The sequence below is a fragment of the Leucopleurus acutus genome (assembly GCF_964270905.1).
Source record: "Leucopleurus acutus genome assembly, chromosome: 21".
Classification (NCBI taxonomy): domain Eukaryota; kingdom Metazoa; phylum Chordata; class Mammalia; order Artiodactyla; family Delphinidae; genus Leucopleurus; species Leucopleurus acutus.
The window spans coordinates 34,612,694-34,625,886 of record NC_139163.1 but is presented as its reverse complement, the minus strand read 5'-3'; the positions used below and the strand labels follow the sequence as shown (position 1 = coordinate 34,625,886).

At 37.8% G+C, this 13,193-nt stretch overlaps 1 protein-coding gene across 6 annotated transcripts in view; it reads right to left on the bottom strand.

Annotated features, from left to right (window-relative positions):
- PSD3 (pleckstrin and Sec7 domain containing 3) overlaps window positions 1-13,193 on the bottom strand; it is a gene marked incomplete at its 5' end in the record, with an annotated part of 582,691 nt that overhangs the window by 274,580 nt on the left and 294,918 nt on the right. For 5 of the 6 annotated variants that reach the window (XM_082863881.1, XM_082863882.1, XM_082863883.1 and 2 more), the window contains one exon: window positions 7,197-7,286. In XM_082863881.1, the coding sequence (XP_082720007.1) occupies window positions 7,197-7,286 (90 nt within the window). Of the gene's footprint in view, window positions 1-7,146; window positions 7,287-13,193 lie in introns of all 6 variants that reach the window. The other variant, XM_082863887.1, reaches the window with a different exon arrangement.

The window sequence follows — 13,193 nt, the reverse complement described above, 5'->3', positions numbered from 1 at the left end:
AGGAGTTTTATAGTATCCAGTCTTACATTTAGGTCTTTAATCCATTTTGAGTTTATTTTTGTATATGGTGTTAGAGAATGTTCTACTTTCATTCTTTTGCATGTAGCTGTACAGTTTTCCCAGCACCACTTATTGAAGAGACTGTCTTTTCTCCACTGTATATTCTTGCCTCCTTTGTCATAGATTAATTGACCATAGGTGTGTGGGTTTATTTCTGGGCTCTCTAATCTGTTCCACTGATCTATGTATCTGTTTTTGCACCAGTACCATACTGTTTCGATTACTGTAGCTTTGTTGTATAGTCTGAAGTCAGGGAATGTGATTCCCCCAGTTCTCTTCTTCTTTCTCGAGATTGTTTTGGCTATGCGGGGTCTTTCGTGTTTCCATATAAATTTTAAAATTATTTCTTCTAGTTCTGTGAAAACAAATGCTATTATTATTTTGACAGGGATTGCACTGAATCCGTAGATTGCCTCGGGTAGCATGGCCATTTTAACAATATTGATTAAAAAAGAAAATTACAGGCCAATATCACTGATGAACATAGGTGCAAAAATCCTCAACAAAATACTAGCAAACCAGATCCAATAATATATTAAAAAGATCACATACCATGATCAAGTGGGACTTATCCCAGGGATGCAAGGATTTTTCAATTATTCACAAATCAATCAATGTGATACACCACATTAACAAACTGAAGAATTAAAAACCATATGATCATCACAATAGATGCAGAAAAAGCTTCTGATGAAATTCAACATCCATTTATGATAAAAACTCTCCAGAAAATGGGCATAGAGGGAACAAACCTCAACATACTAAAGGCCATGCCATATATGACAAACCCACAGCTAACATCATACTCAAAGGTGAAAAGCTGAAAGCATTTCCTCTAAGATCAGGAAAAAGACAAAGATGCCCACTCTTGCCACTTTTATTCAACACAGTCCTAGCCACAGCAATCAGACAAGAAAAAGAAATAAAAGGAATCCAAATTGTAAAGGAAGAAGTAAAACTGTCACTGTCTGCAGATGACATGATACTATACATAGAAAATCCTAAAGATGCCACCAGAAAACTACTAGAGCTCATCAATGAATTTGGTAAAGTTGCAGGATACAAAATCAATATACAGAAACCTGTTGCATTTCTATACACTAACAACAAAAGATCAGAAAGAGAAATTAAGGAAATAATCCCATTTACCATCGCATCAAAAAGAATAAAATACCTAGGAATAAACCTACCTAAGGAGGCAAAGACTCCTTTGCCTCCGAAGACTCTAAGACACTAATGAAAGAAACTGAAGATGACACAAACAGATGGAAAAATATACCATGTTCTTGAATTGGAATATGTAACAATTTAATTCACTATTATTATTCCACCAGTGGAATGAATCATGTGAATTCCACTAAGCCAGGCACACTGATTTACACTATTTCAATTTAATTACTACTCCCCCTTACCCCACACCCCCTAAACCCCCAACACACACACTTCACCATTAACTACAAACCTAAGAGAGTGAAAAAACTTTTGGTCTCCCTTAAGAGGCTGCAACTAATTTCAGAGTTAATAAATTCCCAAGTAAGAAAGATGGAAGCAAACAATTTCTAAAAAAAAATTAAATTTCTGAAAAATACTCTGAAGTCAAACATATAATCATAAGCAATAGCCTGAAAGGGGGACATGTCATTGACTTACCCAAGCAAGATTATTTACCTTGCTTTATTCTTAAAGCTACCTGTGTATTTAAGCTGATTTAGGAGAAGGTATGTTTTAAAATACTCTGCAAAATGTATTCAGTTTTGTTTTTTAGTTATATTAAAATCATTTTGAAAGACTTGGGCGTTTTCTTGTTTGTCCTCTCTATAATTAAGATGATGTAAAAACTCCTAAATTGGATTATTTGGCTTATTTTTCTTCTAATTCTTGTTGGCACCTACTGAATTCAACTGCTGCTCAAGGAAAAAAAAATATAAACCTAACCATGACCAGACAAAAATATTAAGGAGACCATTGTCTGAGTATCAAATGGTAGGGGGCAATAAGGAAGCTTGGATAGAAAACATGGGTTTCGTGTTTCATTGCCAAAAATACTCAGTCTGGAGCTCTTCAAAATGATATTACTGTGCAGCCAATAACTGACTGACTTTTCACCCAGTGTGCTCCTATGCCACTTTTCACTGGCTCCTTTTCTCTTATTTCCTATTGTTTCTTCTCTTCTTTCATGTAAATATATTATGAAATGGCTACTTCCCCTCTAGACATGTAAATAACTGGTAGTCACACCCAAAGTCCCGAAGTCTCTTCCAACATGTAATGTACCATTTCTAACCAAAGTTAGAAATGAAAAGCAAACTGGACTAAAGATTCAAATGTAGCTTTTCTGTTAAAATCAAGAATAGAGGTTAATAGGAAACTCAGAAGAAAAAAACTTGGGAAACAGAAAGGCAAAGAAGCAAGGTGTTACACTTGGAGCATGAGATAGAGGATGATCAAGAAAATTTTTAAAGATTATTCTACAAAGTGCTTCAGAAACATGCATATGATTACATGTCAACACTCTCATTAGTTCTTAGAATCTGCCCCTGATGAGACTGGGTGGAAGAGATCCTCAGGATAACACAGTCAAGAATCTATAAAAACTGACAGGCAAGACCATTAAACCGATGAGCCTTCTGACCCAGGGCTCTCTATTTGGAGAACGCACAGAGCAGGGAGACATACAGCAACACTTCTTCCCCAGGGATTTGAAGTCACTTCAAATAATTCACATCCCCATTAATATCCCAGGATTTTCTTGGGATCTTTAAGAGGACCAGAACTTATTTGCTTCCTCAAAGGTTCTTCATGATCTCAGGACCAGTTTAATTCCAAACTCTCCTTAGTCTCTCCGCTGTTGCAGCATCCAAGACCCAAACCAAACCTAAGGTATAAAAATGTTCCAAGAGGGATAAGGTGCAAGAGAAAGGCACTGTTGCTAACAAGGTAAAAAGGCAGAAAACATAGGGTTAACCAAGGTTCATTGTCAGGTGCCTACAGAATGTCAAGACAGACTTCACTGAATAATGCCTCCCATGAAGGATTTCAATGGCCATTCTTTGGAACCAACAAGTCTTTAGAAAGAAAGGAAGCCATAAATGACGAGGATTAAAAATCTTACCACAAAAGGAGGCAATGCTCAAGGTCAAGGTCACAAATGCTTCCTTTTAAAGACCAAGATGATGTGTGTGTTTAGGCTGAAAAGGGATGGGGGATAGAGGTCTTGTCTACTGACGCTAATCCCACTCAACCCTAGGACATGTAAAACACCTTGGGTCCAAATACTCACAGGAAGGGGTGGAGTCCTTGTCCAGTCCACTTTGAGATAGGTAAAGAATAAAGTAATATTAAAAATAAAAACTTATAATACCTAACACATGCTAGGTCTCTAAAGAGTTTATATATTATTAACTCATTCAATTATTAAAACAACTAGATGAGGTGGGTGCTAATAAAACCACCCGTTTCATAGATGACGAAATCAAGAGACAAAGTTTAAGTGAATTTGCTCACAATCACTAGGCTAATCAGAGAGAGGAGCTGGGACTGGAACCCAGTCGTACAGTTCCCAAGACCATAGTCATAATCCTCAAGCTTTCATGTCTCTCAGGAAGTTCAGCCTCCAACCCAGAGCTGGCCCACATTTCACATTCTCATACCCTTCTATTTATGTCCTGAAGATTTTTATTAGAGTTTTAGGGATGTCCTATTTAATCTATCAGAACTTTTTCCACCTCATCCCCAGTGATGCCTGAAGGCAAACCACATCCAAGCATTGGGATGGGGAGGCCCTGTGGAGCCATAAAACACGCCAGATGGTTTGGCATAGTTTGGTCTTGATTTGGTGAGGAAATAGTCAGGGGTGCTTATGAGAAAGAAAGAAAGAACATTAATGTCTATGGAGAGGAAACGGAGTGGGGGGGGGAGATGAAGTGGAATATTAACCTAAATAAAAATCAAAATAAGTCTCCTACTAAAACTGTACCTATTTTTCAAATGAAGACCCATCTCAAACATCACATCCTCCCAGCCAGTTTCAAGTTTAAAGAACCTAAATAATATTCTATCACTGGCTGTCTTTTGGTACCCAACTTTTTCCATTTTATGCCATAGATATCTATAACTTATGCTCTAAGCAACCTGTCGGGGGAGAATTCTTATTTGCACAAAGCACTCATATACTCATGTATCTGTTTTAGGTCATTTGAGTGAAAAGGGAAACAGCAGTAGAATTGTAAATTGTAAAAAGGGCTCAATATACCATTATCTATCCTTTTCATGTACCTTAAGGCAAATTTAAAGCAAAATTAACTCAAGTCTCTGAATTTGAAGGCTTGAAACAAGTTCCTCATTGTGCATACCTTTAAGTACGTTAAGGTCTATTTTTCTGTAACCATTTCCATTGACAACAGCAGAATTCAGTTTATATTTTTATTTTAATATGGAATAACTGTCCATGTTAAGGGAGAAAGGACCCTCCATCGTTTTCAGTAGTTTATGATCTCTGAGGACAGGGGCCCATTTGGTTCTGACACGTTCTCCAAGTCCACACCTGAACACACAGTGGACCTTCAATAAATATTCCTGACTACGCAACCACACTGAACAGATGTAAGTTGAAACGTTACTTCTGGTCCAAAGAAATCTGAACAACAGACATAAATCCAAATGCTACTTTTGATCCAAAGAAATCTAAAAGTAATAAGGTCAATATGTAGCAATAACCATTTATTGGTTTGATCCATGTAACTTTAAATATCTTACGTCATAAATTAAACTGCATGTAGGACATGCCTGTAATTTTTTAAGTTGGGGAGGGGGTGGCAGAAGACAGAAAGGGGTTAGTCAGAACCTGTAAGATGATACCAAACATGTTTGTGTTTATCTGTACGTATGTATCTGTCTGTGTGGCATGTGTATAATATTGTCCCCCTAAATGCCAATTAATATTCCACCCAATAATTTATCTCAACAAGGAATGAAGAGTTAGCTATTGAAAGAGAGAGAGAGAGAGAGAGAGTTCTGGTGGGAGGGGAGGAGAGAAAGAAAGATATGAAAGAGATAAAGAGAAAACAAAGGAGAAAGGAAAAGACAGAAGTAAAGAGAAACAGAGAGGAAGAAAGAGGGAGGCAGAAAGGGAAGGAAAGGGAGAAGGAGCAGGGAAGAGGGCTGGCCACACAGAAGAGTGAAATGAAACCAACGGTTTGAAGAAACTGCAATAAAATCCAGATTCCTACTGAAATGGAAAACTCTCCTCTTGGATGGGTGAGTGGCTGGGGTTTGTTATAAAAAGGAATCAATATTTTACTTGACAATTTCCATGCTAAATGCCACTGTCATTTTCAGTGTCACTTCACTGTCATCTTCCCACACAGTAAATAAAGAACAGTATAACACATATTTTTCCCTGAGATTTGTAAACGTGATCTCAAACTGTACAACTGTGACAAATCAGCCAGCAAATTCTTCGCTGACTAAATCAAAGAACATGTTTACCCCAAGGAGAATGGTAGCCACTGCACTGTACATTAACCACATTTGGTTCAGAAAGCTCCATCAAACATGCTCTAAATCTGCCCACGATGTACCCACAGTCACAAACGTTACCATAAGCCTACCACTAAAGTCTAAGAGCTTCATTGTAAAAATTATACCTGTCAATTTTCATTGCTGACATAACTTGATAAAAGCCTCACAAATCCTCTCCTAGAAAGACTGTTATTTTCCATGCTAGTACCACTAGACTGAAAAAAGACCTGTTAACATGTGTCTACTGTATAACTTCCATGGATGCACAGAACATATTTATTAAGTCTCCATCCAACACCTTTTACTTCCCATTCCCATTTGGAATTGTAGCTTCAGAAACGGCAGCATTTATTCTATAAAGAAAAGGCTTAAAAAATACCTTCCTTATATAGTAAGCTGAAGATACATTTCTTCCTGCTTTTTTCATAATATAATTTTTTAATGAGCTGCAATTAAAGCCAGTAAGACTTGGAATCTCATAATGCCATTTTTACACCTTCTTTCATTTTTCAAAGTATATATGTCTTTCCAAATCTGGCAGAACTTGATTCTACAAATTATGTAGTTTAAAAGTCACAAAAAAACATAATAAAGGACTTATCCTTCAGCTGGTACATTTCCATATTATACCATGATTCAAATGTGCTGCCCTTCTTAGCAAATTCAGTCAAAATAACTGAATCCAAAAGAAATATACATGTGTATAAAGTTTTTAAAAAGAAAGTTAGAATCAAACAAATCTGTAAAAATCACATTCTCAACATACACATCTTATCCTGAACTTCTAAAATATTCACATCCATTATCAACCACTTGATCAAATGCACATCTCATTTATACTGCTGCAGGATGCTATGAATTCCAAAGTTGATGTTTCTGTCTCCTAGAAAACAATCTGACTAGAGGGAAAAAGATGCTAATTGTTACCAATAATAAAGCTGAGTGCAAATAATTCAGGAAATCTACAATTACTCAGATTTAATTTAATCTCTTTCCAGAGATGACCTGAGTGGATTTCTGACTAGGAACTGAAGAGTCAGAACTCCTTCCTTTAGTGTCTGCAAATGCTTTTTGTTTCCATAAGGAATATACCTTTGTGATCTTTCTCAAGTTCTGACAGTCAAGTAAATCAAAAAATGCCCACTATTTGTATCAGCAATTATTCCAAATCTACTTATTATCTCAGTATTATCAATTACAATGTGGACTTTTAGGAATTATTAATCAAAGGGTACTTTTGCAGTCTGACGCATCAAGGACAATGCCCAACAGAAACATCACCAATAAAACTAAAAGAAAAAAACAAAATACTTAAGTGATCTTAGCCTATTTTAGATTAAAAGGTAAGTAGAAAATATAAGCGTATTTTAAAAACCAGTATTTAAGGGTAGGGGATTAAGAAGTACAAACTACTAAGCATAAAAAAAATGTTATAAGAATATATGGTACAGCAAAGGAAATATAGTCAATATTTTATAAAAACTTTAAATGAAGTATAATCTATAAAAATATTGAATCATTATGTTGTATACCTGAAACTAATATAATATTGTAAATCACCTATACTTCAATATATGAATAAATAAATAAATAAATACCAGTATTTCAATGCTTACTTTCAGTAGATCCTTGGAGAAATCACCACCCTCATCTACCCCTTGGAGGTTTGCAATGAACTCTTGGCAGGTCATCTTCTTTCCAATATTCTGGAATAGAGGCAAATAATACATCATGATGGCATATGTGGAATTAAGATTATTTCTTGAAAATGTGATAAAGCAAAGCAAGACTGATTTGGTTTTTCAAAACCAAACACACACACCCCAATATATGCATATATATACATACAAGTTTATATGCATATGAAAAAACAGATGGCTTATTATGCTTTTAAAACTGTCATTAAATATGAATAGCAAAATTACGTTAAAGCTTTATTTTAGCCTAAGATAAAATCTGAAAAATCTATGCTACTTTTATAAAAATAATATATAATGTAGTTTTTAAAGGAAAAACATGAATAAAATGACATTTCTGAACTGAACTCTGATAGCTATTTATTTGCTTCTTTATTTGTATTTCCTACCTATTGCCAAGAACAATGAAGGACCTGAGATTTTAGCCTACTACTTCAAGCTAACAAGTTAGTCTATCACAACCTGCTGAATGCAGTCAGAAGCAGGACCACAGGAATTTATCACAACAACAGAAGTGGACAGAATTCCAGTGTTTTCTTGCTCCAGTTCCCTGAGTCCCAATTTTCACAGAGCAACTTAAGTGGGGCCAGCTGACACCTGCACACACAGCAGAAACCCTGAGATTTGGGAACATGAATCCCTGCAGTGGGGCAGTAACCATACCTACCCCTTTGCTCTAAAGTGAGAAACCAGCTCTTATCTTCCAAGGTCATATGCAAATCTAACCATTGCTCTGGGAATCACTAAGTCTTCCAATACTGCTCACTACAGGAATTACACTGAAAAAACAAACCAGATCAAAGGCAACCAAACTTCAGTTCACAAAATATAAGAAAAGCAAGAGACCCATGGAGGACTGTCTACAAACACATTTCCAATCTGACTTAAGGATAATAAGTTTAACCAAAGAAGACCTCATTAATAAACAAAAATTTAAAAATCTGAACTGTAAAAAGAGAAAAGATACAAGTGTGCTGACTGAGAAAACTAATAAAATTGCTAGGACAGAGAATTGCCTCCAATGCCAGCTCCAATCAACCAGTATAAGTTGCCAGTTGTAAACTATTCTGAGGTTGAATATGGGCACCAACAGAAACCCATCATGCGTGCAGGAGAGGGATGTATTGATAGAACACAAGTGCACAGGCAGGGAGTTTCTGGTAAATGTGGTCAAGTGGGGTGGTCAAGTTCACTTGAACACAAAGTTCACCAACATAGTAACATCCCTGCACACAATACACGTATGAATAAAAGGCATGCTCTGCAAGCCTATTTTATGCATAAAAGAATAAGAATAGGGTAGAACAGTACTCTTCAAGTTGGTGGAGAATATTTCTGGAGACAAAGACTTTAAAAGGAATGCAAAACCATAGATAGTTTTAAGGGAGTATTTATACAGAACTTAAAAAATACAAATCTGCCTGAGAACAGATTCACCTGTGTGTCTTAAAAGTAATCGCTTCCCAGAGAGTCCTTCAAGATGGTGGAGGAGTTAAGACATGGAGATCACCTTCCTCCCCACAAATACATCAGAAATACAACTACATGTGGAACAACTCCTACAGAACGCCTACTGAATGCTGGAAGAAGACCTCAGACTTCCCAAAAGGCAAGAAAATCACCACGTACCTGGGAAGGGCAAAAGAAAAAACAGAGACAAAAGAATAGGGATGGGACCTGCCCCTCTGGAAGGAAGCTGTGAAGGAGGAAATGTTTCCACACACTAGGAAGCCCCTTCGCAGGTGGAGACAGGGGTTGGGTGGGGAGGGGGAAGCTTCAGAGCCACGGAGGAGAGCGCAGCCACAGGGGTGCGGAGGGCAAAGTGGAGAGATTCCCGCACAGAGGATCGGTGCCGACCGGCACTCACCAGCGTGAGAGGCTTCTCTGCTCACCCACCAGCCAGGACAGATGGGGGCTGGGAGCTGAGGCTCAGCTTCAGAGTCAGACCCCAGGGAGAAGACTGGGGCTGGCTGCGTGAACACAGCCTGAAGGGGGCTACTGCACCACAGCTAGTGGGGAGGGAGTCCACGAAAAATTCTGGATCTGCCTAAGAGGCAAGAGATCATTGTTTTGGGGTGCGCGAGGAAAGGGGATTCAGAGCACCCCCTAAACGAGCTCCAGAGACGGGCATGAGCCGCGACTATCAGCGCGGACACTAGAGACGGGCAAGAAACTCTAAGGCTGCTGCTGCAGCCACCAAGAAGCCTGTATGCAAGCACAGGTCACTATCCACACCTCCCCTCCTGGGAGCCTGTACAGCCCGCCACTGCCATGATCCCGTGATGCAGGGACAACTTCCCCAGGAGAACACACAGCGCGCCTGAGGCTGGTGCAACGTCACGCTGGCCTCTGCCACCACAGGCTCACCCCGCATTCCATACCTCTCCCTCCCGCTGGCCTAAGTGAGTCAGAGCCCCCAAATCAGCTGCTCCTTTAACCCTGCCCTGTCTAAGCAAATAAGAGATGCCCTCAGGCAACCTACACAAAGAGGCAGGGCTAAATCCAAAGCTGAACCCCAGGAGCTGTGCGAACAAAGAAGAGGAAGGGAAATCTCTCCCAGCAGCCTCAGGAGCAGAGGATTCAATCTCCACAGTCAACTTGATGTACCCTGCATCTGTGGAATACCTGAATAAACAATGAATCATCCCAAATTAAGGGGGGTGGACTTTGGGAGCAACTGTAGACTTGGGGTTTGCTTTCTACATCTAATTTGTTTCTGGTTTGTTTACCTTTGTTTAGTATTTAGACTTTATTATCACTGGTACATTTGTTTATTCATTTAGTAACTCTCTTGCTTTTTTATATATATAGATATATTTTTTTTCCTTTTTCTCTTTTTCTGAGTGTGTATGTGTATGCTTTTTTGTGTGATTTTTGTCTATATAACATTGCTTTTACCATTTGTCCTAGGGATCTGTCGGTCAGTTTTTTTATTATGCTTTTTTTTGTTTTTCTTAGTATAGCTTTTAGAGCTTGTTATCATTGGTGGATTTGTTTTTTGGTTTGGTTGCTCTTTCTTTTTTATTATTTTTAATTTTTTAATAATTTTTTAATTTTAATAACTATTTTTTCCTTCCTTCCTTCTTTCTTTCTTTCTTTCCTTCTTTCTTTCTTTCTTTCTTTTTCTCTCTCTTTTCTTCTGAGCCGTGCAGCTGACAGGGTCTTGGTGCTCCAGGCACGTGTCAGGCCTGTGCCTCTGAAGTGGGAGAGCTGACCTCAGGATATTGGTCCACCAGAGACCTCCCAACCACACGTACTATCAAACAGTGAAAGCTCTCCCAGAGATCTCCATCTCAATGCTAAGACCCAGCTGCACTCAATGACCAGCAAGCTACAGTGCTGGACACCCTTTGCCAAAAAACCAACAAGATGGCACACAACCCCACCCATTAGCAGAGAGGCTGCCTAAAATCATAGTAAGGTCACAGACACCCCAAAACACACCGCTGGATGCAGTCCTGCCTACCAGAAGGACAAGATCCAACCTCATCCACCAGAAAACAGGCACCAGTGCCCTCCACCAGGAAGGCTACACAACCCACTGAACCAACCTTAGCCACTGGGAGCAGACACCAAAAACAACGGGAACTATGAACCTGTAGCCTGCGAAAAGGAGACGCCAAACGCAGTAAGGTAAGCAAAATAGGAAGAGAAACACACAGCAGATGATAGAGCAAGGTTAAAAACCCACTAGACCAAACAAATGAAGAGAAAACAGGCAGTCTACCTGAAAAAGAATTCAGAATAATGATAGTAAAGATGATCCAAAATCTTGGAAATACAATGGAGGAAATACAAGAAAAGTTTAACAAGGACCTAGAAGAACTAAACAGCAAACAAACAATGATGAACAACACAATAAATGAAATTAAAAATTCTCTAGAAGGAATCAATAGCAGAATAACTGAGGTAGAAAAATGGATAAGTGACCTGGAAGATAAAATAGTGGAAATAACTACCACAGAGCATAATAAAGAAAAAAGAATGAAAAGAATTGAGGACAGGCTCAGAGACCTCTGGGACAATATTAAATGCACCAACATTCGAATTATAGGGGTCCCAGAAGAAGAAGAGAGAAATAAAGGCACTGACAAAATACTGGAAGAGATTATAGTAGAAAACTTCCCTAATATGGAAAAGGAAATACTCAATCAAGTCCAGGAAGTACAGAGAGTCCCATACAGGATAAATCTAAGGAGAAACAACCCAAGACAGATATTAATCAAACTATCAAAAATTAAATACAAAGAAAAAATATTAAAAGTAGCAAGGGAAAAATAACAAATAACATACAAGGGAATCCCCATAAGGTTAACAGCTGATCTTTCAGCATAAACTCTGCAAGCCAGAAGGGAGTGGCAGGACATATTTAAAGCAATGAAAGGGGAAAATGTACAACCAAGATTACTCTACCCAGCAAGATTTGACAGAGAAATTAAAACATTTACAGACAAGCAAAAGCTAAGAGAATTCAGCACAACCAAACCAGCTTTACAACAAATGCTATAGGGACTTCTCTAGTCAGGAAACACAGGAGAATGAAAAAACCTACAATAACAAACCCCCCCAAATTAAGAAAATGGTAATAGGAACATACACACTGATAACTCCCTTAAATGTAAATGGATTAAATTCTCCAACCAAAAGACACAGACTGGCGGAATGGATATAAAAACAAGACCCATATATATGCTGTCTACAAGAGACCCACTTCAGACCTAGAGACACATACAGACTGAAAGTGAGGGGATGGAAAAAGATATTCCATGCAAATGGAAATCAAAAGAAAGTTGGAGTACCAATTCCCATATCAGACAAAATAGACTTTAAAAAAAAGACGATTACAGGACACAAAAAAGGACACTACATAATGATCAAGGGATCAATCCAAGAAGATATAACAATTGTAAATATTTATGCACCCAACATAGGAGCACCTTAATACATAAGGGGAAATTGACAGTAACACAACCATAGTAGGGGACTTTAAAACTCCACTTTCACCAATGGACAGATCATCCAAAATGAAAATAAATAAGGAAACACAAGTTTTAAATGATAGATTAAACAAGATGGACTTAATTGATATTTATAGGACATTCCATCCAAAAACAACAGAATACACTTTCTTTTCAAGTGTTCATGGAACATTCTCCAGGATAGATCATAACTTGGGTCACAAATCAAGTCTTGGTAAATTTAAGAAAATTCAAATCTTATCAAGTATCTTTTCCGATTGAATGCTATGTGACTAGATATTAATTACAGGAAAAAATCTAAAAAACACAAACACATGGAGGCTAAACAATACACTACTAAATAACCAAGAGAGCACAGAAGAAATCAAAGAGGAAATCAAAAAATATCTAGAAACAAATGACAATGAAAACACGATGACCCAAAAACTATGGGATACAGCAAAAGCAGTTCTAAGAGGGAAGTTTATAGCAATACAATCCTACCTCAGGAAACAACAATCATCTCAAATGAACAACCTAACCTTAACACCTAAAGCAATTAGAGGAAAAAAAACCCCAATGTTAGCAGAAGGAAAGAACTCATAAAGGTCAGATCAGAAATAAATGAAAAAGAAATGAAGGAAACAATAGCAAAGAACAATGAAATGAAAAGCTGGTTCTTTGAGAAGATAAACAAAATTGATAAACCATTAGCCAGACTCATCAAGAGAAGAAGGGAGAAGACTCAAATCAGTAGAATTAGACATAAAAAGGAGAAGTAACAACTGACACTGTAGAAATACAAAGGATCATGAGAGATTACAAGCAACTATATGCCAGTAAAATAGATAACCTGGAAGAAATGGACAAATTCTTAGAAGGGCACAACCTTCCGGAACTGAACCAGGAAGAAATAGAAAATGTGAACAGACCAATCACAAGCACTGAAATTGAGACT